Here is a 27,186-nt window from a genome sequence, read left to right on the forward strand (position 1 = left end):
TGCAGAATGGCTTACCCTAAAGGGCACTCAGATGCGATGCCATAGGTGGACAGTCAAGTATGTTTCCTAACACAGCCCCATGAGCTGTACTACGTCCATTCCAAGGATGCTGCTGAGGACATTGCTGACAACCACTCAAAGGGTTGGGTGGGCCCCTATAAAGCTTAGGGTTGGAGCTGGGGCCCATCTGAAGCCTGAGTAGAAGACCCCAGAATGTGGATTCTATGCATAAACCTCATTCTTTATTATTTCTTATGTTTTAAACCTTTTCCCCCATGCCCTGATTTTTCACCTACTTTAAAGTATGTGGTTTATTTTACATTTTAATTGTACATTTGCAATCCACCGTAACCCCCCATCTCGGAGCGTGTAAAAATTAAAAATATTCAATAATATGAACTCACAACTATGCCAAGAGGTTGTTTCAATATGCACAAAGAAGCATGGGCGGGCTCTGTCTGGGGAGGTGGGGAGAGGAGGCAGTGCTGGGGAAAGCTCCTGAGAGGAGATGACCTTTGAAGGATAGAGAGGTAGACATTTATTCATAAAGAGGACAAGGCAAGGGAGAGCCTTCCAGGAAGCATGAGCAAAACCAATATTTAATTTTGGTTTTCAGCTTTTTTCCCCCCTAAAGAATTACCGCTGTGGTTTGGAGGTGAGTTTTTAACGCACAGGCTCCTGGATGGTTTTTTCTGACTCATGTTCTTGCCTTCCATGGATTTCCTCTTTCCAGGGGCACTCAGAGCAGAGTGGGAAAGGACTCTGAGGCCAAATTAAGAGGCTATCTGTTGGCCTTGGTCTGATCCCATCTGCCCCATTTGGCTGCCATCCTTTTGACAGGTGGGCCTGGCATGGCAGCTCAGGATTTTCGGCTAATTGTGGACAGCTCTGAAGAGGCCTGTTCACTCTCTTCGGAAAGGAACACCCAAATAAATCCACCCTTTTTGGTAGATTTAGCAGCCAACGTAGCTTTCTGGAGAGCAAATGGTGCCAGACCTATTTAATTTCCTTGTCTGATAGAATGAAAGAACACACCGATACGGAAGCAGAAGTAGATGCAGTCTCCCAGGGCTGCCGGAGAGCTCTCAACTCTGCCCATTGTAACATTCTCATCAGCAGAGCGAGATGGCAGGGATGCAGTAGAGCACGATCCGGAGCAAGGTCAAGTGGAGCTTGATGCCCAACATGGCTGAGGCCCAGAGAGTCCGGGGTAAGCCCAAGCTCTGCACCAAGACCAAAGTGGGATGTTTCAAAGTCTGCTGAGACTCCAGGGCTTCTTTCTTTGACAACCTGGTGGTCCTGGTGGGCTTCAAGCAGGGTACAGAGTAATCTCTCACGGAGGGGTTGGCGTGACTGCAGGGGCCCATTGGTGGTAGGAAGCACCTTCTGTGAGAAGGTACACCTGGGTTTTAAAGAGCAGGGCCTCCACTGTCTTGGGTGTCAGGAAGACACACTGCAGTTTGGATGCCAGCTCTGATTCTTCCTGCTAGCTGGGTGATGCAGGAAAGTCATTTACCCTCTCTAGACGTTAGTTTTCTTGTCTGTGAAATGGACAGAATTCTTTTTTGTAAATACCTTTGTGTATTTATCCTAATCTCTAATCACTAGAGATTAAAATGAGGGGCACCTGGGTGGCTCAGAGGGTTAAGCCTCTGCCTTCAGCTCAGGTCATGATCTCAGGGTCCTGGGATCAAGCCCCACGTCGGGCTCTCTGCTCATCATGGAGCCTGCTTCCCCCTCTCTCTCTCTCTGCCTGCCTCTCTCCTTACTTGTGATCTCTTTCTCTGTGTCAAATAAACAAAAAAAAAAAAACTAATTTATTTAAAATGAATGTAAAATGTATAGTGCCAAGCACTCAATAAATGTTATTTCCTTTCTCCCTAACCCCAGACTTCTCAGTGCTCCCTAAATGGTCTGTGTCCAGTAAACCAGCGCAATTTCCAGGAGTCAAGATACACCATTGTTGCCAAGGATCTTTAATGGAAATAAAAATCTCTCAGAGGCCCAGAACCCTTGAACCTCAGGCCAGGAGCTCTGTAATAAAACAGAACCAAACAAAAAGTAAAGCACATGGGTATATAATCACAAATGGATAGAGCCAATTGGACTTAACAGGATTTTTTTGTTGTTATTTCTTTAAATTTTATTTTTGTTCCACCTTTACTGAGATATAATTGACATAAAGCATTGTACACATTTAAGATATACAAGCTGATAATTTGGTCTCTTTACGTAATCATTGCAAAATAATTACAATAGGCTTTAGTTAACACTTCTATCACATTATATAATTACCATTTTTTGTGTGTGGTAAGAACATTTAAGATCTACTCTCTCAGCAACTTTGATGTGTATAATACGGTATTGTTAACTATGAACCTGTGCTGTGCATTGGATCACCTGAACTTATGCATCATATTACTGAAAGTTAATGCCCCCCCCCTTTTTAAAGATTTTATTTATTTAACACAGAGAGAGATCACAAGTAGGCAGAGAGGCAGGCAGAGAGAGAGGGGGAAACCGGCTCCCTCGCTGAGCGGAGAGCCTGATGTGGGGCTTGATCCCAGGACCCTGGGATGATGAACTGGGCCGAAGGCAGAGGTTTAACCCACTGAGCCACCCAGGTGCCCCAAGTTAATGCCCTTTGACCAACACCTTTATCCCATGCCCTAGCCTGTGACAACCATTCTACTCTTTGTTTGCATGATTTGGCTTTTTCAGATTCTACATGTGTAAGATCATACAATATTTGTCTTTGTCTGACTTAGTTCACTTAGCATAATGCCTCAAGGTCCATCCATGCTGTTATAAATGGCGAGATTTCCTTCTGCCTCATAGTTAAATGATATTCCATCATATATCTGTACCACATCTTCTCAATCATTCATCTGTTGTAGACGTTAAGGTTGTTTCTGTACGTATCTTGGTTATTGTGAATAAAGCTGCCACGAACATGTGAGTGCAGATATTTCTTCAATATCTTGACTTCATTTCCTCTGGATACATATCCAGAAATGGGATTGCTGGATTATGTGGTAGTTCTCTTTTAAATTTTTTAATGAGCCTCTACATTGTGTTCCTTCCTTGCTGCATTGATTTACACTCCCACCAACAGTGCACAAGGATTTCCTTTTTTCCACATTCTCATCAACACTTGCTATCTCTTATCTTTTGAGGTTAGACTTACTGTAACAGGTGTGAGGTGATAGCTCATTGTGGTTTTTATGGGTTTGATGTGGTGTGATTTGCATTTCCTTGATGAACCTCTTGGCTAGCTGTATGTCTTTTTTGGAAGAATGTCTATTTAGATCCTCTGCCATTTTTTTATCACTTTTTTTTTCTTTTTTTGTTATTGAGTTATACGAGTTTTTTAATATACTTGGGACATTAACCTCTTATCAGATATATGCCTTGCAAATATTTTCTCCAGTTTGGTAGGCTGCCTTTTCATTTTGTTGATGTTTTCCTTTGTTGTCCAGAAGCTCTTTGGTTTATGTAGTCCCACTTGTTTATTTTTGCTTTTGTTGCCTTTGCTTTTGGTATCAAATCCAAAAAGTCATCGCCAAGACCAATGTCAAGGAAACTTCTCCCTAAGTGTTCTTCTATAAATGTTTGTTGAATGTACAAGAACTGAGAGATTGTAGGTGTTCAGTGAGCCAGATGATACCACCTCTATGATAGTCTTTTTGAACCAGGAGGATGCAGGAACCCTTAATCTAGTCCCCTAGATCTATATCTATACCTAGATCTATCTAGATCTATATCTACATCTAGATATAGGAATATACAATGCAATGTGAAGGTTGAATGCCTTCTTTCCCAACACTAGCTAGTGTGATTCTAGAGAGCTCACTTCACCTCTCTGTCACAGAGCAGACACTCAGTAAGGAATAACTTTCATTCCATAAAACCAGAATTAACCAGAAAGATGCCTACAGGGAATGTTGACCAGACACAGTGCATGTGGAAAGACTGAAGGATCCTATGGTCCAGGTTGTTGTTGGTCCTATGGCCCATGATGTTGTTGAGAACAGTCAGGGTGTTGTTATTTATATCTCTGCTAAGTGTTAGAGACACTGGATTCCCTTGTTTAATCATTACAACTTGCAAGCAGGAGAGGGGTTTCTTAAACTTTTTTGTGCCCTGGGGCACTGAAACCCTTTTCAGAATAAAGTTTTCAAATGCACACATAAAATAAATAAATAAATAAATAAATAAATAAAATTACAAAGAAAACCAATTAGTTTAAAACACAATCTTCATAAAGATTTAAAACATTTATGATGGAGTAAGTGCCTCATTATTAATACATTAAATATTGAGATCCAGCAGCAAGTCTGAAGCTATAATTTTGAAGTAGATGAATACAAATATATGTAGAGATATCCGCAACTGTAACGTGATATGCAAACTTCTGTGACTTCCGCTATCGACAAAGTCGTGATTTGTTGCTGACATTCATAATTAAACAGGATGCTAAATTTCAGAAAGATTGTCGAGAATGAAAATGTTTTCCTTCCCATCCTGTCCGTAGCACCCCCCGCCCCAACCACGGATTCCATCCACAATCCCCTTGGCAGTCTGTTATTAAGGTAAATGTTTGTATCCCCAGTTTCCAGAAGAGAAAACCAGACCTCAGAGAAGTTAACTTATCTAAGATCACAGAGTAAGTGAAAGAGCCAGGGTTCAAACTTAGAAGCACTGCTCACCTCTAAAACTCGTTCTGTTTTCACTATAGTTGTGCTTCTCAATCTTTAATGAGCAACAGACTCACTTGGGAACCTCGTTAATTGCACAGTCCAAGGCCCCACCCCTAAGGACTCTGGTTCAGGTTGGCTGAGGGGTGAGGGTCGGAGATTTCTGCATTTCTCACTGGCTCCCCAGTGATACTGCTGGTCCCAGGACTAACCACACTGTGCTTCCCAACAATGATATGGGGAGACCTCATTCAAAGTAATGAGTCCATTGGTCTTTGACTCTGGAGAGACAAGGAGAGGGTAACTCTGGGCACCTTACACTGAAAGTCAGAGTGCCTTCATGGTCAGGACCTGTGAGTACAGGCTTGCTCTCCTTCTGCTGCCTCTTCTCCCCCTTTACATGCCATCTCCCCTTAAGTGTTCTGTTTTGGCCCTGGTTCTTTCCCAAGATGCCCTCAAATTCCATTTTAAACTGGTTTCACTTGGATTAAAAATTCTGCCGGTGGGGGTGGGGAGGAGTGGCCCCAGGGTGATTAACTTCAGCTGGGCCCTGGGGACAGCTCTGCCTACAGCTCCCAGGGAGAGCTGAGAGTCCCCCCAACATGGCTCTGTGGCCCTCAGTCCCTGATGCCTGGTCCATTGTGCTTCTGCAGAGTCCGTGCAAACAGGCTCAGCCCTGTGCACCTTCTGGGTCACTCACACTGTACCCAGTCCCAGGATGCCCAACCTTGGCTGGACATGGACATATGGAGGGGTTTTGGAAAAAACCGTGGCCTGGCTTCCGCCCCAGAAACTCTGAGAGTCTGGGGCACTGCCTGGACATTAGGAGTTGTAAAAACTACACAGGTGATCTCAAGGAATAGTCAAAGTAGAGAAGCCCTGGCTTTGTGAAAGGAAATCAGTTGTGTGCACAGTGAGGGACTGTTGGCTATGCACTGGACAGTATGTCCGGTATTTGACTCACATCACTTTATTTCATCCTCACAGTAATTCTGTGAAGTGGTGACATGATTCCCATTTCAGAGAAGAAAACTGAGGGTTCATAGAAGTTAAGTAACTTCTTATCACTATGAGCACTGAGTAATGTATAGAATTGTTGAATCCCTATATATTGTACACCTGAAACTAATATAGCACTGTATGTTAACTATACGGGAATTAAAAATTTTTTAAAATAGATAAATAAATAAGATCCAGTCAGTAAAACAAGAGTGATATAATTGTTACTGTATCTAGCTAAGCAGTAATTTGTGCCCCATTTTTATTTTAAAAAGAAATAATTCCTTAAAAATAAATATAGACTCACATCTTTAAAAAAAAAAAAAAAAGTAGTAGTTAAGTAACTTGTCTAAAGCCACAAGTGTATGAGCCAGAATTTAAACCCTCATCAGTCCACCTCTAAAGCCTGAGTTCTTGGAAGCCTACCGGTTCCCAATGGAGGGGACATGAAAGAGGTAACATTCTCTTTTGCCCCCAGGCCTGATGCTATCCCTTTTAACTCGCAGTGTTTATCCTCTTTGCTGTGATCAAATGCTTAGAAAATGCCATGGATCTGGAAATCCATCAGACAGCGCCTGAAGGAGGCCTGCAGATCTGCAAGGTCTTTTCCAGCTCCAACTCCGGCTTTGTAAGTCTATTTGTCACAAAAGGGCCTCTGTTCGTTTTGCTGGATTCCTCCTCTGGCATCCTGAATGCAACATGACAAGAGACAAATGTCTTCAGAGGTAGGGAGGTCCTTGGACTGCGATCATGTTGGAATGAATGACCACACCGAGGAGACTTAATAAAATCCCCAGCATCCACTCTAAGCCAGGAGTGAAGTTTTTAGGAACTTAGGCTAAAAATCTTAAGGGCAAGGAGTTTTGTACTTGGCTGAGAACACTCCCTGGGAGGCAGCAGGAAAAGGGAAAGAGGACGGACTTTGGGGTTAGTCAACCTAGATCCAACTCCACGCCTTCTTAATTGGGATTCTGAGCAAGGTGCTTAAGCTCTTGAACCCCCCACTTTGTGGATGAAATGGGCATAAAAATACCTAGCTAAAGACATCATGTATATAAAGAATGTCTGGCACAAACATGAGGCACCCAATAATTGTCCGTTGCCATACCTTGCTTTGCCGTAAAGCTGGCCAAAGGACTGTTCTTTCTCTAGATTCTCTTGGATCAATTTTTCTTTTTTTAAAAACTTTAAATTTTAAAAATTTTTAAAAATTTATATATATATATATATATTTTAGATTTTTATTTATTTATTTGACAGAGATAGATCAAAAGTAGGCAGAGAGGCAGGCAGAGAGAGAGAGGAGGAAGCAGGCTCCCTGCCGAGCAAAGAGCCCGATGCGGAACTCAATCCCAGGACCCTGAGATCATGACCTGAGCCGAAGGCAGAGGCTTAACCCACTGAGCCACCCAGGCGCCCTGGATCAATTTTTCAGCTGTTAAAAAAATAAGAGCAAATATTCTTATTTAGTCACTAGCATTGATAAAAGTATTCATTCTAGTAAAAGCATTTTAATTTGAGATAATGTTGTAAAATATTATAGCTTGATTTCCAATCTAGAGATCTGTGTATTTGTCCATAGGCATTTTCTGGAAGATAAATTCCCAAGATCTATATTAAGAGGCACAGGAAGGGGCCCCAGAAAAAAAGAAAATGGTTGATGTTAGGATATTGGAATTATTGGTAATTTGTTATTCATTCTTTTAAAAATCCTTTAATTGCTGTTATATTTGTGCAGTACTTGAGAGAAAAAAAAAGTAAAGCCAAATTGATAAGCAGTAAAAACGAACATTTGTAGAGAAGATACCACGTACAGGCACTGGTAAACAGGCACATCTTTGTCTATGAAATTATTAAACTCCTGAAATCACCGAGTTACATATTATTATACCCATTTTATGGGTCAGGAAGCCCAGAGAGGCTACAAAATTTCCACAAGACCACTCTAATTGAAGGTGGTTCAGACACTTACACTTAGGTCTGTGTGACTTGGGAACAAGTGCTTCTTCAACAGACTGCGTGACTCTTAGAAAACAGCTAATTCAAGTGGCTCAGAAAAGGCTGCATCCTGCCCAGAGTCACAGAGCTTATGAGCTGCAGAGCTAGGGGATTAGAACCTGTGTCCAGTCTCGAAAGTTACAGGAACTCAGGTGTGTTGTCCCTTTGAGGAATAGTGCTATCTTTAAACTTATTGTTAAAAAAAGAAAACACAAGATACTCAAATAAATCATTACTGGATAATTTAGCTTAGACATGCAGGATTATGAGAAAAATGCCTTGATAATAACATAAGATTTGTTGTCCCCTCTGAAAGCACTTGGAATGGGTAGTTTTCCAAGAGGCATCTGCACAAATAGTAGCATCAGGAAGAGAAAATCTAGGCACCATCCTCCTCGGAAAGCAAATCAAATCGGTAACATGTGTAGGTGTGTCTGCTTAATGGAGTGGGTGGAGAACAAGACCAAAGATGACTCTGTGTCAAGTGAAAAATATCTTCATATAGGGCTGAACATATGCAGATCCCATTAGAGCAATCCAAGTCACTTACAGATGTTACCTGGCAGCTTTGCACCTGGCTCTGTGAAAAATACTAATTGGCTTCAAGGTATAGTCGGACACCTGATTGGCTGGGTTGCAAAGGAAAATTTCAAATCCATCTGTGTGCTAAGGTTGCAGCACAGAGCCTGTACTGAGCATTCTTGGCATGATGGAGAATGTGCTTGACACTGGCTAACTCATACACTGAGCTCCAGGTAGAAAACTGAAAAGAATGCAGTATTATCTCCCAGCCACTGACAAAATGGAGCAGATATTCATACATGGAACTGGAAATAAGAAATACTGACTTCAAAGTCTGTGCTATTAGGCTGTGGGTGAGGCATTTGGTTCATTTACAAGAGAAAGTTTCTTTCTTTCTTTCTTTCCATCTTTCCTTCCTCCCTTCCTTCCTATCTTTTTTAAAGATTTTATTTATTTATTTGACAAACAGAGAGCACAAGTAGGGGAGCAGCAGGCAGAGGGAGAGGGAGAAGCAGTTCTCCACTGAGCAGGGAACCAAATGCAGGACTCAATCCTAGGACCCTGGGCTCATGACCAGAGCTGAAGGCAGATGCTTAACCAACTGCCCCTACAAGAAGAAGTTTCAACATTCCAACTCTGTACACATGCAGAATGGTTCTCAGATTAAAAAAATCAGTGTTGCTTCCTTGCAAAGATATTAATGCCTTGAACCTCTCTTGAAGGTGTCCCGAACATTCCGTGTGGTTCTCATTATTTCATTATTTTCCACTCCTTTCTCATTAGTCTCACTGTCTCACTCTATGGGCAGGTAGGTGGATGGTATTCCCGGGAGCAAACACGGTGAGGTGGGTTGGGGTGCTGGGCTGTGGGCCCAGAGCTCACGGATGGCAAAGCAGGAAACATGCCCCAGCGCCCTGACGCTGGGGAGTCTCCCAGCCTGATGAAGTTGTGGCTAGTGTGAAAGTGAAAAAGAGGCTAACAGTAGAAGAGGACAAAGGCAGATGGGCTTATTAGGACAGAGAAAAACTCCGGCTGCCATATGGTGGACTGCTAACTCCCAGAGAGCAAACACCAAAATCTCGGCCTCAGGCTAGGCCGCCTTATGAACAAGAAGTGCTTGCTGTTGGGGCTTGGAAGGGGACACAAAACCTAAAGATAAGCAGTCAGCTGCTATGCATTTCTTCACTGGATCAGAACATCGGAACCTTTGTTGTAACACCAACACTAAAAATCTTCAAACCTCTTTCGGTTGATCAAATTGTCCCCGACAGTCACATTATGCCATGGTAATTCCACCATGGGCCACGAAGGAGGCTCTGAGCAAAGACCGCCCGGCTTCCGGCTGATATCCACTTCCTACGCGTGTAGGACTCCTATACATTTCTTTCAGGCTGGTGACAGATTGGTCAGCCAAGTTCCTTTTCTGTCCCCAGGAGTAACTTTCAGCCTGGCTTTGGGGAAAAAAATGCAGGAGGACAAAAGGCCCTCGGACCTCCTGACACCAGATACTCTACTCAGAGCCCTGAGGGCTGAAGCTGTTGTTGAACCTGCTGTCACCAAGCCATCCACGAGACCCCAGGAACTGCCCGTTAGGCATTCTTGCTGTTAAAAAATTCAATCCGAAAAGGAAGAAGGTAACACATTAAGATAATTTATTTGTCTTTGTATTTCTACATAGAATGTGTGTACTTCACATATATCTTGAGCAAAAACTTCAAGTTAATAATTTCATCAGCTGTGTTGTTTTCAGTTTGATTTTCCTCTTTGTTACATTTCTTAAAATTTAACAGCCTACACAACCATATGTATGCTTCCAGTTTTTCATATCATGGTAATATGTACTCAATTATGTCTGTACAGAAAATTGATGTTCCACACATAAATCCTATCAACAGAGTCAAATAGAACACGTTCCCTGTAGGACTCAGTATATTGTTCTTAATTCACCAGACTGCTGTGGAAAACATATTCCTCTCCTGACAAAACAAAACTCAAGCTCGTATTTTATGATAGACACACCCTTCATGTTATGTTATCCCAATACTGTCAGTCCTCTTTCCCCTTCCTGTCTGCAAACACATCATAGGATGGTGTGTAATGACAACACGAGACCCTCCCAGGCCAGGTGACTGTGGTGTGCACTGTCCAACTGGCCTTGGGAGAGAATTACGAAGTGACCACTGTGTGGGGTTGGCCAGATGATGAAGGGCAAGAGAGGAGAAACATAGGGCACGCCTATCTGTACTCCCCTCAGGGAGAAGTTGGAGACAGAACAGTAGCCTATCCGTCATTTACACTAAGTATGGAATCCAGGCATTTGTGCAGACATTTTCGGTAATACCCAGGGTAACAGTCTGGTTGCATCAGCATTTCGAATACCAATGCCTCTGTTTAGAGTTCTTTATGCAGCTGCAGGCCAAAAGCTGCTAGGGATACACCTGAGGCAAGAAAGAAATAAACCAAGGAAATAGGTACTTTCTTTGGTATCTGTGTTACAAGATAAATACACAAATCAATTTTAAAGTATCATTGGGCTGATTTCTATTTTTTCCCCTTGCTTATTTTGGTATGAAGGGTAAAAACTCAAGTTTCACCAAGGGCTTCTAAGAAAATCCACGCGTCTACAGTTTCAGTTTCTGATAGTAGCATTTAGAAGTGAACCAATCAATACTGTGTCCTGAGAGGCAGCCGGGCCCAGCATCTCCTGAAACAGAGGTATAAAAGAAATAAAAGCAGTGCCTGCAAGAGCGATCACGGTGTAAACGAAGTTACATAACACATACGATTAGTGTATTTTCTTCGAGTTGTATGACAGAAAAAATTTAGTGTAAATTCAATTTTACCAAGTCAGATTTAATTTTAACTGTGTTGGAAAACGAGACAGATAGAAGTATCTTAGTTTATCCTTTACAATTTTAAAGCAAAACAAACACAGTAGTATATATGTATATATGTAAGTATGTATATAATTTTTACATATTGGGCTAAAAAAAATGTTTGCAAGGGGAAAAAAGCCCAAACGAGTATATAATGTAAGAGTGTAAAAGAGTAGAATACTTAAGTAAAAGACTGAATACTTAAGTACCCAGAAGCTGAGGAACAAAGCATACCATCAGATCTGAGTGGGGCTGATTAGGGAGGGCTGCATTTCTGTACATGCTGCTCTCTCTGCCACACTGTGCTACAACATTCCAGGACAGCCTAAGAGAGGCAAACGACACAGATGTCGTCTGACTTCCCACCACCACAGGACAAACATTATTAGATAATTTCGTCCCACTCCAGAGGCATAGAAGCCAAGATGTAAATACTTCGAAAATGAACTCTTGATGGTCCACATTTACAGAAGGAAAGAGCAAAGGGCCTGGGAATCTAAGAGCAGATAGATGGAAAGACCAGGCAGTTGGCTTTGGAATGAACTTATTCGTGAATATAGGGGTATCTGACATTCAAAGAACTCACAAATCCACTATCAATATTAGAGTTATGCAGAGTTATAAATCTCTGGAAGTCAGAAACCTTTTCACCATTTGAGTAGAGCAGCTGAGAACACAGAAAATTAAGTGGTAATCTTAAGACACATTCTTAGATCGGCGACTTAAGAACTATGGGTTCTACTAGACAAGCCTTTAACTGTGCAAAATGTAATTCTGGAATTTGGCATAAAAGCATGGCATGAACAAATAAGCCAGTCTACAATTGGGAATATTGCAAAGTTTTCAAGAAATCTACTGAGCTCTGGCAATTCTCTTTCAAATGCTGTAAGTGATCTTTTCTTTGTTCAGTTGTCTCTCTTGTTAACCTTAATTTTTTCACTACCCCCGTTCCTTTCAATAAGTTCAGCCTTCTTATTCTCATCTTTATTATATCGAGCAATTTCTTCATTTCTCTCCCAATGCCTGCTGCTTCAGTTTCACAAGCCGTCCTCTGAACTTTGCTCTAGATGTTTTCCTAGGAAGCTTTGGCCCATGAAAGTTTCACATAAAATCTCTTCTAAGTTTCATCGACCCCCCACTCAAGTCAGAGAAACCCAGCTGCTAAACTCTACAAGTGAACTTTCACTATGTGCAGCTAGACGGGCATCACAAGTTTCCAGGGCAGAAATCAAGACATTAGGCAGTCCTCATTCATAGTGCCAAATGACATGACTCTTCCATAAACATTTTACAAACTATCACCCGACATTCAGAGTTATCGATGAATGAGTACAGGGCCATGCAAGCCCCTTCATTTTACAATGATTCCCACATGTCTAGAATCAGTGCAATATAATGGGAAGGTAAAGAATATGTGCTTCAGAGTCAAGCCAAACTGGATTTGGATCCTAGTCCCACTGCTTATTAATTACATAATTTTGGTAAAGTTCCTAAACTCCTCTGACCTTACCTTTCTTTCTTTATCTGTAAAATGGGGATATAAATAGTACCTATTTCTTATGGGTACTGTGAAAATTAAAAGAGATAATGTAGGCAGGATGCTTGGCACAATGTGCTCAACAACTATTAGCTAGTTTAATAAAATCTCTTGGACTTATGATAACGAGCTGATTCTAATTTCTTAGTCTTTAGCACTACAACTTAGATGTCAATATTGAACTAGTATTTTCAATGTGATTTTCATCTTGTCAAAAAATTAAATTTCCCACTGTTGATTTAACTTTCCAAGGGCATCTTGCCCCTCTAAGTTGAGGTACTTATGTGAAATTTATAGCTAACATCTAGCCTGAGTGATCGTATTCTGCCCACGTGAAATAAAACTCTCTCTTGATGTTGGAGATTGCGTATCTCCATCTATATTATAGTCTGTTCAGACTTAAAATGTTGACCAGGGCTGCTAGGCACTCCTGAATTGAGCAGAGGGGGAAAGGGTTATTATGGCAGGAAGAAAAATGAATAGCACTTAATGAACTTGCATTTCAATTGAGCAGGGTTTTTAATAAAAAAAAAAGCTTTTTATAAATTCTTTTGCTCAGCAACAATAAAAAAAGGAAAAGAGCACTCAACTGGGAACAATAGCTACTCAGCTCATAAAAATCATTAGAAGGAACATTTTCTTTGTCTACCATGCCCAGCAATTTCACTGGTGGGCAATGATCCAGATCACTTAGATTCTACCTAAAAAAAAAAATGAGTCCAGAGAACTTCTCAACTTTTCCAGCTAATAAATTAAAATTCTAATTTTCTAATGTGTCTAACTCTACCATAAATAAAATTCGGCCCATAATTCATGGAATGCTTTTGACAAGTAGATGATACTGATGTAGTGTTAATGGGATATGCTCTTTGGGTTGCCCTTCTGATAGGAGGGAGGCACACTGCTGACATTGCCATCAAATCCTCGTTGGAGCCAGAGGCCTTTAAGGAGGTGACTGTGGGCGAGGAGCTGAGTGCCTGTGGATGGTATGGTTCCCAATGTGCAAAATAAGCTGGCCTACCTAGATATTTAACTTTGCACTGCAGCCTCTACAGCTCATCTTCAGTGAATTGAGTCAGAGAAACTTCAGTATTTTTGATTCATCTTCTCCCACAAATGTCAGTAAACTACCTTAAGCTAATTGCCAAACGTGTTGAAGATATGTCACTAAAGGCTCTTTTTTGTATTCAAGATTCTCCATGACAACCAAAGGATTTCTGTCCTTGGATAAAATACGTTATGTCTAATGACCATGCTGGGTAATCACAAGTGTGCCCAGTAATAAAATTCAGAATTTCTTAATTCAGTAGTATCAGGGGAAAAAAAAGTAAGAATCTGTTTTTTCTATTTATTTTGAGCATATTATGCATTTTAAGAATGTACTTATTTTATATCTTTACTGCCTGACATAGTATTTAATATTAACTGAATCACTAAAATGCATTTCAAACCAAATAAACGGAATGGTCTGAAGACTAAAAAAAACAATGTCTTCTGCAATCACCATAGTTTTTCCCTTACTGAACAACTCTCCACTTTTGACTTTATGCTAGAGATTAGCGCCACCAACTACGGTCTAAATGGCATCCTGTGCTCCCTTTAATTAACTGTCCGTTTGACTTACACTTTCTCTGGATCTGGGAATTAACTGTTTTATTTTTAAAAGGTCTTTTCTGCTTTCTCAGATTGCATCTAAGTTGTAAGAATAAACAGAAACTGCAATATCAACAAAGAACTTAATTAAGAAGAATATGCAATGACAGCAAATATGTAAAAGCCATCTTTACTGAGGATAGGTAACCATTCAAATAAGCTTTTTACAGATACTAAAGAGCTGAGGGTGGGCAGCTTTTAAAACCTAATTGCATAAGTATAACGCCATTTACAGAATGACTACTGAATTAATACCTACCTAGAGTAGTACTTGTGTCATCTGAAACTACTCTAGTGTACTTGAAATCTATGCTCCTGACAAAATTTTTAAAGCAATGCCTTAATTGATTCGAGTAAGCGGGGGAAAAAAAAAATCTAAACCCTGCCCTGCTACATGTTAAAAACGGCCACTAGTTCTCCCACAATCCCCTGTACCCTCTGTCTTTGAGTCTAGGAAGGCTCGGTGCCTATGGGAACCACTACCAGAGCCAGCTTGAGTTTGCAGCTTCCGCTTCCTGTCTCTTCACCTTCTCTCATTACACAGCCGCTGTAGTGTGATGATGCTTCTCTCCATAGCCCTGGGGAGAAGCTACGTGGAGAGCAACTGAGGCTCCTCCTGGCTGATGGCCCTGGTCAACCTCCCAGCCAAAGCCGATACTCACTTGCCAGCAACATGAAGAGGCTCCTCCACAGTATTTAAAAAGTAATTTTAAGATAGTTGAAATATAGTGGTCAGTTTACCTGGGATGACCGAGGATTTATAAAGGAGTACTGGAAAATGATGCTGCTGGGACCCCTGGGTGTCTCAGTCGTTACTCGTCTGCCTTCGGTCCAGGGTCCTGGGATCGAGCCCCACATTGGGCTCTGTGCTTGGCAGGAACCCTGCTTCTCCCTCTCCCACTCCCCCTGCTTGTGTTCCCTCTCTTGCTGTGTCTCTGTCAAATCAATAACTAAAATGTTTTTAAAAAAAGCTAAGAGGGGCACCTGGGTGGCTCAGTGGGTTAAAGCCTCTGACTTCAGCTCAGGTCATGATCCCAGGGTCCTGGGATGGAGCCCCGCATCGGGCTCTCTGCTCAGTGGGAAGCCTGCTTCCTCCTCTCTCTCTCTCTGCCTGCCTCTCTGCCTACTTGTGATCTATCTGTCAAATAAATAAATAAAAATCTTTAAAAAAAAATTAAAAAAGGAAAAATAAGAAAATGATGTTGTTACTCTGTATCTGAATCTGTTTTCTCACCTTTGGGCCAGTAAAGTGATGATGACTGAGGGCTATTGGAGATAATAATTTCATGCAATGTAAATTAAAGGGCTGGTCCTTCAAGATTATGTGTCTGTCCACTGCTTCTGAGAAACCCTGTACTCTAATCACACTAATAAATCCTATTTCTGCTAATTGTGAGTGATCTCAGGGGAAACAACACTGACTCACCAATCATATGGTTTATCTCTTATTAATTGTATCTAAAGCCCAGCTTTCATGCCACTTATTCTATGAAGCTCCTCCTTTATGCTCTCAGTTTAAAATATTCTTTTCTTCTTTGCACTTTGTTAGCATATCACCTGTACTTCTATAATAGTGTGATTTATCTTTTCTCTAAATGTAACTTCTTTGGGGTCATGATCCATGGTTGGTTCACAACTATAACTCTCTGAGGACCCACTAGAGAGCCTTACACATTATAGGTGGTCAATAAATACTTGCAGAACGAATAATTGAATAAATATACAGTACTGGAAGGCTGTGATTAAAGACAAATTCCTCAGACTTCTCCTACCACTTTTTTAACTTTTCCTCACTGGGCTCATTTTGCAAATCTTTAATCATTTTAGTAGCTCTCCAAGTTCCCATGCTTCAGTTATAGGGTCTCAGAGAGAACACAGTTCTTTAATAAGTCCTAACCACTATTTTACAAAACACCATTTAGTAAATTTGATTGAGTTTCCAATCATTTTCTCATGGGATGGCAGTCAGCGTTCGATCTCAAACCCTTACATAGGCAGAGTAGTAAAGTCCTCTAAGGAAACAAGGGATATTGTGAATATCAGTATCAGCAGTAAGAAAATTTCTACTTATTGCTCATAATTCCCACATTACTGATGATGATAACTGAGTGAGGGTGGGGAGCCAAGAGAACTTAGGACTAAAAGAACAAAAAACTTCAAATGTATGACTATCACAGAGAAAGGAAGGGAAAAAAAGAAAGAAGATCAGTCATTGAATTTTAAGGTGTTCCTTTAAAAGATAATAAAAAGATAGGGGCATCTGGGTGACTCAATAAGTTAAACGTCTGCCTTCAGCTCAGGTCACGATTTCAGCGTCCTAGGATCAAGCCCCACATCAGGCTTCCTGCTCAGCAGGAAGCCTACTTCTCCCTCTCCCACTGCTGTTCCCCCTGCTTGTGCTCTCTCTCAAATAAATAAAATCTTTAAAAAGAAAGATAATAAAAGATAGATTGTTAATCTTTTATTATTATATACCTTAATAGTGGAACAAATGATTGTGGTCAGTACATGTATGAAAATTATGAACAACGTGGTTTAGATTAATTTGCAAGACTTTTTTGTTTTATATTCTCCTTTCTTTTCCTTCAGAATGATTCTTAAGTATTGATCAATGTTTGGTGGTTGCTTCTAATAAGTCTTTTGCTTCATTTATTTTGGTTGCTAAGTAAGGAGATCCACCTGAAAGGACAAAGAAAAAATAAATGGATTAAAACATACTTCATTATTGATATTTTCTAAAGTCTCAAATAAAGAAAAACACTCTTAATTAGAATTCTCTGATACTTTCCCACATATTCATCTTCTTGACAAAATTATTTTATAAGCTAAGTAGAAATCACAATAGCATAAATTAAATTTGTTTAGCGAAGCACTACAGATACCCAACAATCAAAGATAACCTCTGAAAAAAATAATGAAAGAAAGCTATGATCAGGAATAATTTGAAAAACACTCAAATATTTCACTGGTCAGACGTTGCCATTCAAATACTTGATCAGAGATTAAGTGGATGGTTAGGTATATAAAATAATGGTCTCACTCCAAAACTTTTTTCTGTAAAGGGAAGAATATTCAACTATGAAGAAGGGTATCTTTCTGAAGGAGGTAAAGCAATTCAAGGGAACTTTCAGAGTCATATCAAGCCTTACATTTCCACACACAAACACAAAGTATTAGAAAATGCAACTTACCCAGTTCTAAAAATCATACTTATTAATACAGGTGAATGAACTAATAAATAAAGATAATAAAAATAATGTTAAAGGAAATGCTCCCTATTCTCCAAAATGATCCTAATTAGAATACTTATAGAGTAGTCTTAGATTCACTGTGCCCTAAAATAAAATTACATCAGTTCTTTTTTTAGAATTCTTTGTAATGAATTCTTTCTAATGCAAACAGCAAGATGGAAGGAAACTGAGCTGAATTTCAAATTCAGAATCATTATGAATCATAAACAGAATCTGACATACAAAAATACTAGCCCCAAAAAGTCACATTAAAGCTATTTAAGCATTATATGCCTTCTAACTTCTAGTCCTGAATATTTTCACTGCTTAATGCTTGAGCTAACAATCATACTACGGTTCACCAGTCTCTTTGTGTTTGTTTTTATTTTTTCATTCTCCCCCTGAGTACAAACCATCTATGGCTTGTGAAAACCTCAGAAAACCTCAGTAGCTTACAACAAACCAAAACACATCTAGACAGCACTGGTGTATAAACTGTCCAGACCATAACCAAGCCTTTTATTAGTATCATACCACCAACTTATACAGGAAGAAGAAAGCAGGGAAAACACATCAACAAATACGGTGCTGTAGTAGAAAGGGCAACGCTAGAGGAAGCTATATTTAGCTTTTTGCCCTTGAGGATCCTACTGACATTTCCATATCAAGATCTGAATTGCTATGAACACTTATGGGATATATTATGGAGTGTCCTTGAATATATAGCAAGAATTACAAATGAAGTTTATGAAAGTTTCCATATGCACTTGGTTATGAAATGAATTGATTTCATGATTATCTTTGAAAATAATCTTGAATTAGGTAATGTCAATCTTGGTAAGATGTTTGAATGTTTAGAGTTTCCGAGGTGATGCCAGGCATTTTGTATGTCTTCAACAAATATTAAAATATTAATTGAACTCAAATATAACCTGTAATTGATTGATATGCACTCTGGATATTTAAATCATAGACCATAATATGCTCATTTAGCAGCTAGAAAAAAACAGAGACACTTAAATTAAAAGATGCATTAAAGGGGCGCCTGGGTGGCTCAGTGGGTTAAAGCCTCTGCCTTCAGCTCAAGTCATGATCTCAGGGTCCTGGAATCGAGCCCCACATCGGGATCTCTGCTCAGCAGGGATCCTGCTTCCTCCTCTCTCTCACTCTGCCTGCCTCTCTGCCTACTTTTGATCTCTGTCAAATAAATAAATAACATCTTTAAAAAAAAAGTTGCATTAAACACTACATTTACTGATGGCAGAGTTACAGAAAAAGAACCGACAATTTAGAATATGGTTGAATTACCACTCACCCTCTTTAAGTCAGAGGCACACTGCACTTTCAATTTATGTGCATGGTAGAAACTTTCGTCAGCTCTCATTATACCCTCATTCTGTCTTCCTAAAACTTGGAAAACTACAACTCCTATATTCTTTACAAGTAGTGTGTGATTCTAGTTCGGATCTCTCAGTGAAGGGCAATCTTGCAAGATCTGGAAGGCTCAAGCGATAGCAAGGCTTTCTTGCTGCTATCAGTGAGATCGTGGTATGGTAGTGGCAGCAACTGTGCTTCTTGTGCCGTGCTAGTGGCAGTCCACAACGTAGCAGTTTCCCTGACAGAGCAGCTCTAGCACTATTTTGGGAGTCATTTTTGTAGGCCAAGTCTAGAATTTACTCCTTCAAACCTTCCAACAATCTGTAAACACTAACTCATTGTATTTAATGCTCTCCTGTTTAGAACATCCAGTTTCTGGCACTGAATCTTGACTGATATAATGATACATAGCCTAAATTTAATGGACACAATCTACTTTTGGATCTTTCAATCCTGCTCAGATTTCTTGGGAGAGTCATCTGAATTCCATTTAGTTAGAACACTCACCCTCACACCTGATCTCTATACACACTGTACCTTCACTAAATACTGCCAGAGCTCTTCTGCCTTTGGCTACCATGAACTATTGTTTTAGACCAACCATCCCACTGACTCCAACTACAAGAGCTGAAAAAAACATATTATTAGGAAAGCACTGGAGTTCTACCAAGTCAGCCAGGTCTTGAGGGTCAAGATCTTAAAGATAAGGAAAATGCATTGTAATGAGCCCAAATTCTGCACTATTTATATCCTTCACAGAAATCAGACACAAAATAGCACATACTATATAATTCTGCTTATATGAAATGTTAGAAAAGACATTTCTAGGGGTGTCTAGGTGGCTCAGTCAGTTAAGCATCTGACTCTTGATTTCAGCTCGGGTCGTGATCTCAGGAATGTGAGATTAAGACCCACATCGGCCTCTGTACTAGGTTCTGTTTCTCCCTCTCCTTCTGGGCCTCTTTCCCCATTAAAAAAAAAAACAAAAACAACAACAACAACAAAAAAACCCAGAAAAAAACCCCACAAATCTATCTAATCAAACCCGTAGCTGCAGAACATAGAATGGTGATGATTGCCTGAGTTGGGGTTAGGGACTGGCACTGAGTTTTTAAAATGTTCTGTATTGGGACGCCTGGGTGGCTCAGTGGGTTAAGCCGCTGCCTTCGGCTCAGGTCATGATCCCGAGGTCCTCGGATCGAGTCCCACATCGGGCTCCTTGCTCAGCGGGGAGCCTGCTTCTCGCTCCGCCTCTCTCTCCACCTCTGCCTGCCTCTCTGCCTGCATGTGTGCTTTCTCTCTCTCTTTCTGACAAATGAATAAAATCTTAAAAAAAAATGTTCTGTATTAATTGTGTTAGTGGTTACTTGGGAGTCTATATTTGTTAAAAATCCATCAAACAGTGCATTTAAATAGATATATTTTATTGCATGTAAATTATGTCTCAATATAGTTAAGTTAAAAAACATGATAAAGAAACAATCTAAGTAACATACATAAAACACTCCACTCTGCAAGTATAAAATATGCCTTCTTTTAAACTGCATGAGGAACATTTACTGAAGCTGACCATGTGGAAGGTGATAGAGCAAGTCTCAACAAACTCTGAAGACTAAAATCACAACAAGCAGCACAACATGGAAGTGTTTCCTATGAACTAGTACTGGTTCACAGGTGTTAATGGACCACAACTAGATAGGTTTAGATATTGAGAATAAGTGTTCAGAAAATATAGCCATTTGATATAGTAGTGCGTCTCTATAGAACCTAATAATAAAAAATAAACCTGGGGCTTTGCTCTTATATATTTTTTTATTTTGATTTTCTAATAAATTCATTTTTATTGTATTTTTTAAAAGTTGCTAGTCCAACATAGATTGGGAAAAAGGAACAAGTCCTCTATCACAGTTTGAGAAGTACTATATGAAATATGCTAATTGACTTCAGTAGAATTAAGGTGGACAACAATAATAAACACACGTAGGGGATCCTAATGCTTGGAAATTAATTACTGTATTTGTAAATAACCCATGCATCAAGGAAAATGTAACAGAAATTAGCATTCAAGAGAATCAACAGAGTTAAAGTTTAGTTTTCTGAAAAAACTGATCAAATTCATACCAAAGCATTTGAAATTTAAATGAAATAAACTCCAGGAAACGGGGCGCCTGGGCGGCTCAATGGGTTAAAGCCTCTGTCTTTGGCTCAGGTCATGATCCCAGGGTCCTGGGATGAGCCCTGTGTGGAGCTATCTCCTCAGCAGGGAGCCTGCTTCCTCCTTTCTCTCTGCCTGCCTCTCTGCCTACTTGAGATCTCTGTCTGTCAAATAAATAAATAAAAAATCTTTAAAAAAAAAAAAGAAATAAACTCCAGGAAAAATGTAATATATCAAAACTGATACAAGAAGAAATAGAATACCAAAAGGATCCTCTCTTTTTGAGAAATTGGATCTATAATCAAAATCTTCCCACAAATAAAATGCCTGGTCTGGATGGTTTCATCAGTGAATTTTTCCAAAAACTAAAAGAAAGAAAACCTCCCCCACCCCACATTTCAACTCTTTTTATGAGGCTAGCATATCTTTAATAACAAACCCTGAGAGAAGTATCATAAGATGAACATAAATGCAAAAACAAAATATTAGCTTATCAAATCAGGCTAAATATCATGACTGAGAATCTAAGACTGGCTTCAACATTAGAAAATGAATCAATGAAATTCACCACATTAATGGAATAAAGAATAAATATCCTATAATCATCTCAATAGATGTAGAAAACTCAATGCATATTCATAACAAAAACTTTTAGTAAACTAGGAACGGAAGGGAAGTTCTTTTATGTAATAGAAGTCATCAAAAAATATAGCAAACATACTTAGTAAAATGATGAGACCTTTGGCTCTGAGATCAGCAACAAGAAAAAAGATACCTACTATCATAATTTCTATTTAACATTATATTCAAGGGTCTAGCCATTTTAATAAATGCTCCCCTCCTTTCCCAATTAAAAAAAAAAGAAATAATGATTAGAATGAAACTGTCATTCTTCACAAATGACACGACTGAGTATGTAGAAAATCCAAAAGGATCTAAAGACAAAAATCATAGAATTAAATGAATTTAACAAGTTGTTGGATACACAACAGCAAATATACAAACTCAATAGTTATGTCTTAGAAAAAAATGACTATACAATATAAATTTTTGAAACACCACAATCTATAGTAGCATTTAAAAAAATTGATGCCTAAGGATAAATTTAACAAATTAAGTATATGACTACAACCCAGAACACGGAAAAGCCTTATTGAAACAAATTAAAGATCACATACATAAACAGAATGATATGTCTTGCTCCTGGATTAGAAAATTCAGTATTGTAAAGATGTCAATTCTCCTGAAATGATCTACAGATTCATGGCAATCCCGATCATAACCCCAGAAGGTTAGAGTATGAATGTGTATGTGTACACTTGTACATGTTCACATGCAAATCGATACGATAATTCCTAATTTATGTTAAAGTGCAAAGGGCCAAACATAGTAAAAAAATCTTAAGTAGGATTTACACTACCAAAAGTAAAGATGTGTTATGAAGCTACACAAATTAAAATAGTATGGTATTGGCATAAAGACAAAGAATTTAACAATCAGAAGAAGAGAGAAAATGCAAAAAGGTCTCCATAAATATGAAGTTACTTGACTTATAACAAAGTAATACTGTAGATCACCAGGTGAAAGAACATTCTTTTCAGTAAATAATGTTGGACCACTTGGATATCTATATTAATATCTCACATGATATACAAAAATTGATTCTAGTTTATTATAAGTATAATTATGCAAGATAATAAAGGTTTCAGAAATTATCTTCATGACCTTGAGACAGGCAAAAATTTCCTAGGCAAAATAAAACACACTAAGTATAAAGGAAAAATTGGATAAACTGGAATATATTAAAATTTTAAAATTTCTGTACAATGAATGGATACCATTAAGAGGCAAAAGCAAGCCACAGAGAGAAGATACCTACAACACAAAGACTCATGTCTAGAATACCAAAATATATGATTTTCTCAGAAGTCAATAAGAAAAGGAGATGACACAACAGAAAAAAATGAATAAATGCAGGATATTCATACCATGGAATACTATACAGCAATAAAAATGAGGGAATCATTACTACTGCATTCACTGCTACATAAATGAATCTCACAAAGATAATAAATGAAAGAAGACAAATACAGAAGACTGCATGCTATATGATTCTACCCACACAAAGTTCAGAAAACAGGCAAAGCTGATCTATGGCAATAAAATCTAGGACAGTGATCACTTTTGGGGAGTGGGGAATGACAGGAAATGTACCTGAGGAGAGGTTTTTTTTTTTTTTTTAAGATTTTATTTATTTATTTGACAGAGATCACAACTAGGCAGAGAGACAGGTGTGGGGTGGGGGGGGGAAGGAGGCTCCCTGCTGAGCAGAGAGTCCAATGCAGGGCTTGATTCCAGGACCCCGAGATCATGACCAGAGCCCAAGGCAGAGGTCCAACCCACTGAGCCACCCAGGCGCCCCATGAGGAGAGGTTTTGTCTGGTTTTCTTAATCTGGGTAATAGCTACATAAATTGGTTCACTTTGTGACAATTTATTGAGTTGTATATTTATGATCTGTGTACCTTTATAAATATATATATTTCAATTTTTTAAAGTTTATTAAAAAATTTACTATAAGGGAGTCTGGGTGGCTCAGATGGTTAAGTGTCTGCCTTTGGCTCAGGTCATGATCCCAGGGTCCTGGGATTGAATCCTGCATCTGGCTCCCTGCTTTGCAGAGAGCCTCCTTCTCCCTCTCCCTCTGCGTGCTGCTCCCCCTGCTAGTGCTTTCTCTCTGTCAAATAAATAAATAAAATCTTTTTTAAAAATTTACTAAGATATGTTGACCTCCTGCAGTTCAATGACACTATAAATTTATACTTTCCCCAAATCACTAGGGCTCAACAAACCTATGATCAAGACCACGATGATGAGGACAGTGAGTAGGCATTAGTCTACTTTTTTATATAATCTCATCCCAGGTTCCCTTCTTCCTGGTGAAGATTGAAATCATGACTGTGATTTATCATTTAAATATGTCTATTTATCCATTAGATAATAAATACTTGAAGAGCAATCTTGCTTTAGATATTTATGTATTATCAACACATCTCTGAGTATACAGATGGGGCTTGAGATACTCTTTGTGGAGGAGTAGGAAAAGTGATGAGTCACTATTCCATTATTTTCTTGCATCATGTACCAGCTTCACAGAAGTAAAACCACTCCAAAGACTCAGAAAACAGGTAAACAAGAGTGTTACAAGTAGGTGCTTTAAAAAATAAATAAATTCTGCGAAACATCTGAGTAAGAAACCTAACCAGCACAAGAGAAAATAAGTGAATATTCTATAAATAACAAGGATTTCAAAGCTAGGTAGAATTATTAATAATTATATGTAACTAATAATAATAGTTATAATTTGATGATAATAATTTTATCTAATCAAGTATAATAATTGTTACTAATGTGAGTTTCATAACAAGCACACCAATCTGAGAAATAAGAAGATATAAGTTGCCTTATATCCTTGGGTCTTTCTTAGATCTTTTCATGGGTTTTTATATATTCTTTAACTTTCATTATAACTTATGAATATCTACATACCAAATCTGTAAGACAGAAGTAAAAAGTATTATCATTATCATCTACTGTCTGAAGGGTTCTTAAAGGCCACCCACATTTCTTAAAAGAAAGATGGTAATATCATGTGGAGGCAGATATTTTGACTTCTGACATGAGGAGTTCCACTGATCTGCTCCCCACTGGAACTGGTGAAAGTTATGTAAAAAACCCCAATCACTTAAAACCTCTGAAAATGGTCTTAAAAGTAAAAGTGAAAAAGAAACATCCATTCAAGAAAACCTATGAAAAATTCAGTAAGAAAGGCAGGAAACTGGTATTTGAACCAAAACAGCTTCTTCCTTCTTTCCTCCCAGTTCAGGCACTGGACTGCTGCAGCCAAAAAAACAGGGCTCCCTTTCTCCCCAGCTCCTGCACAAAGGACTTTCTTCTTGGGAGGAGCAGGCTCTCCATATTTCCCTTCCTGCTCCCAGCTGCCTGACACCAAGGCTAAGTCCTAAGGAAGTGATACAGAAGTTATACCTTAATTGTGGCTCCCTTAGAATACTGGGTCTCAAGAGCCCTTTTCCCAGTCCATCAGGCATGGTAGTCTCACACAGAAGAGGCAAGCCAAGAAGACTACTGCTCCCTGCACTGTATGTTTGGCTCCAACAGTGGGGATTTCACTTGGAGAGAAGACTGCCATAGTTTCCACCCTCAGCTCCAGAGTCCCAGCAGAGATTTTGCCTGTGAAGTACACAGGCCATAAAACAGAGAGCCCCTAATTTCTTTCCAAAGGAACAGACTTCATTTGCAACATAGCATGGAGGATGCTCACAGGGACAAAAAAATAATTGGAAGAAGATTCATGAATCTAGTGAACATACAGCATAGATTATAGGCCAATTCACAGGACAGAACCAGGGAACAAACAGGCAGAGAGGAACCCCTCTGGGGTCCAAACAAATATCAAACACTGACCCCAGAAACTGTTCAATCAAAGGAGCAACTATTTGATTGTATTAGTTTGTAGAGGAATTTATATCTCAGGGCATTGTTGAGAATGACTGAGTAACTGGTCAGAAATTAGGATAGTTTATAGTTGGGTGTGATCAAGAAAAGAGAGGAAGAGTGCCCTACTAGTACCACTGTCATCCCATGGTAACTGATGGCATACCCAAAGCTATACCTCCTTGGGAAGCAGTGTAAGAAACTGAACATTTCAAGGTGGGGGTAACAATTTCACTAAAATAATACTGACAGTTACTAAACAAATAAAAATAATAAGCCTTCCCTGGGGTGGACAAGTAGCCAGAGCTGCTATGACACATAATATAAAATGTTCAGTTTCCAACAAAATATGCAAGGCATGCAATGAAAAAGCAAAGTATGACAGTATGAGCCATGCATATGTAATGAAAAAAGCAGCAACAGAAACTACCTGTGAAAGTGATCAGATGCATTTATGGGAAAAGATTCCAAAATAGTCATTACAGATCTACAGAACAAAATTTTTAAAAAAACCACTAGAGGCGCTGAAGAGTAGATCTGAACTGGCATAAGAAAGAATTAGTGAACTTGAAGATAGAACAATTGAGATTAAGGAAGCCAAAGATCTAAAAGGAAAAATAAGAAAAAAGAACAGAGCCTTAGAAAGATGTGCGACATCATTAAACTCACAAATATACATGTAATGGGAGTACTAGAAGAAGAGGAGAGAAAGAAAAGAAAACTTTGAAGAAAAAATAGTTAAAAACTTCCATAGTTTACTGAAAAACAAAAACCTACACATCTAATGAGGTCAACACACTCCAAGTAGGATAAATAAAAAGAAATCTAAAGACACAATAAATCTAAAAACATAGTAAATCTAAATCATAGTAAAAATGCAGAAAGTCAAAGACAAGGAGAAAATCTATAAAGTAATGTTAAATTGATTAAATAAAGAAGCCATTAGACTGAAGTGGCTTTAATGCTTTACTAGCCTATATAATCAAATCAAAACCTAAGGCTGTAAATCCCTTAACATTAAGAAATTAAACCTGAGGAGGACTAATCACAGTCAACTAGGCTTTTCTAAATAAAGCAAATGCTTAAGCTGCAGCCAATCAAATAATTTGTTTTGCTTCTGCCTCTTCTCTATAAAAACATTTCCCCTAGCTCCTGTCAGTGGAGTGTTCTTAACCAATTTCAGTTTGGCAATACCCAATTCAAATAGATTTTTTGCTCAAATAAACTCTTAAAAATTTTTTTAAAGAGGGGTGCCTGGGTGGCTCAGTGGGTTGAGCCTCTGCCTTTGGCTCAGGTCATGATCTCAGGGTCCTGGGATCGAACCCCGCATCAGGCTCTCTGGCAGGGAGCCTGCTTCCCCATCCCCTTCTACCTGCCTCTGCCTACTTGTGATCTCTCTCTCTGTGTGTCAAATAAATAAATAAAATTTAAAAAAAAATTTTTTTTAAAGAATTTATTTATTTGAGACTGAAAGAGAGTACACAATGGGTGGGGTAGAGGGAGAGGGAGAGGAAGAAGCAGAGACTCCATTGAGCAGTCAGTCTGGCTTAGAGCTTGATCCCAGAAGCCTGGGATCATGACCTGAGCTAAAGGCAGACACTTAACCTACTAAGCCACCCAGGCACCCC

The 27,186-nt window shown here is 39.1% G+C and overlaps 1 protein-coding gene across 2 annotated transcripts in view; it reads right to left on the reverse strand.

Annotated features, from left to right (window-relative positions):
- Positions 1 to 9,988: 9,988 nt before the first annotated feature.
- Positions 9,989 to 27,186, reverse strand: part of LOC111147007 (DnaJ heat shock protein family (Hsp40) member C15) — an 83,825-nt gene continuing 66,627 nt past the window's right edge. The window contains exons 6-7 of one of the 2 annotated variants that reach the window (XR_002640580.1): positions 16,758 to 16,961; positions 9,989 to 10,920 (exon numbers count right to left, since the gene is read on the reverse strand). Coding sequence is in view for 1 of the 2 variants with exons in the window: in XM_022502845.1 (XP_022358553.1) it covers positions 16,891 to 16,961 (71 nt within the window). In the remaining variant the exon portion in view is untranslated. Of the gene's footprint in view, positions 10,921 to 16,696; positions 16,962 to 27,186 lie in introns of those variants that run through there. The other variant, XM_022502845.1, reaches the window with a different exon arrangement.

Source organism: Enhydra lutris, unplaced genomic scaffold, assembly GCF_002288905.1.
Source record: "Enhydra lutris kenyoni isolate GAN:26980312 unplaced genomic scaffold, ASM228890v2 scaffoldscaffold15, whole genome shotgun sequence".
Classification (NCBI taxonomy): Eukaryota; Metazoa; Chordata; class Mammalia; order Carnivora; family Mustelidae; genus Enhydra; species Enhydra lutris.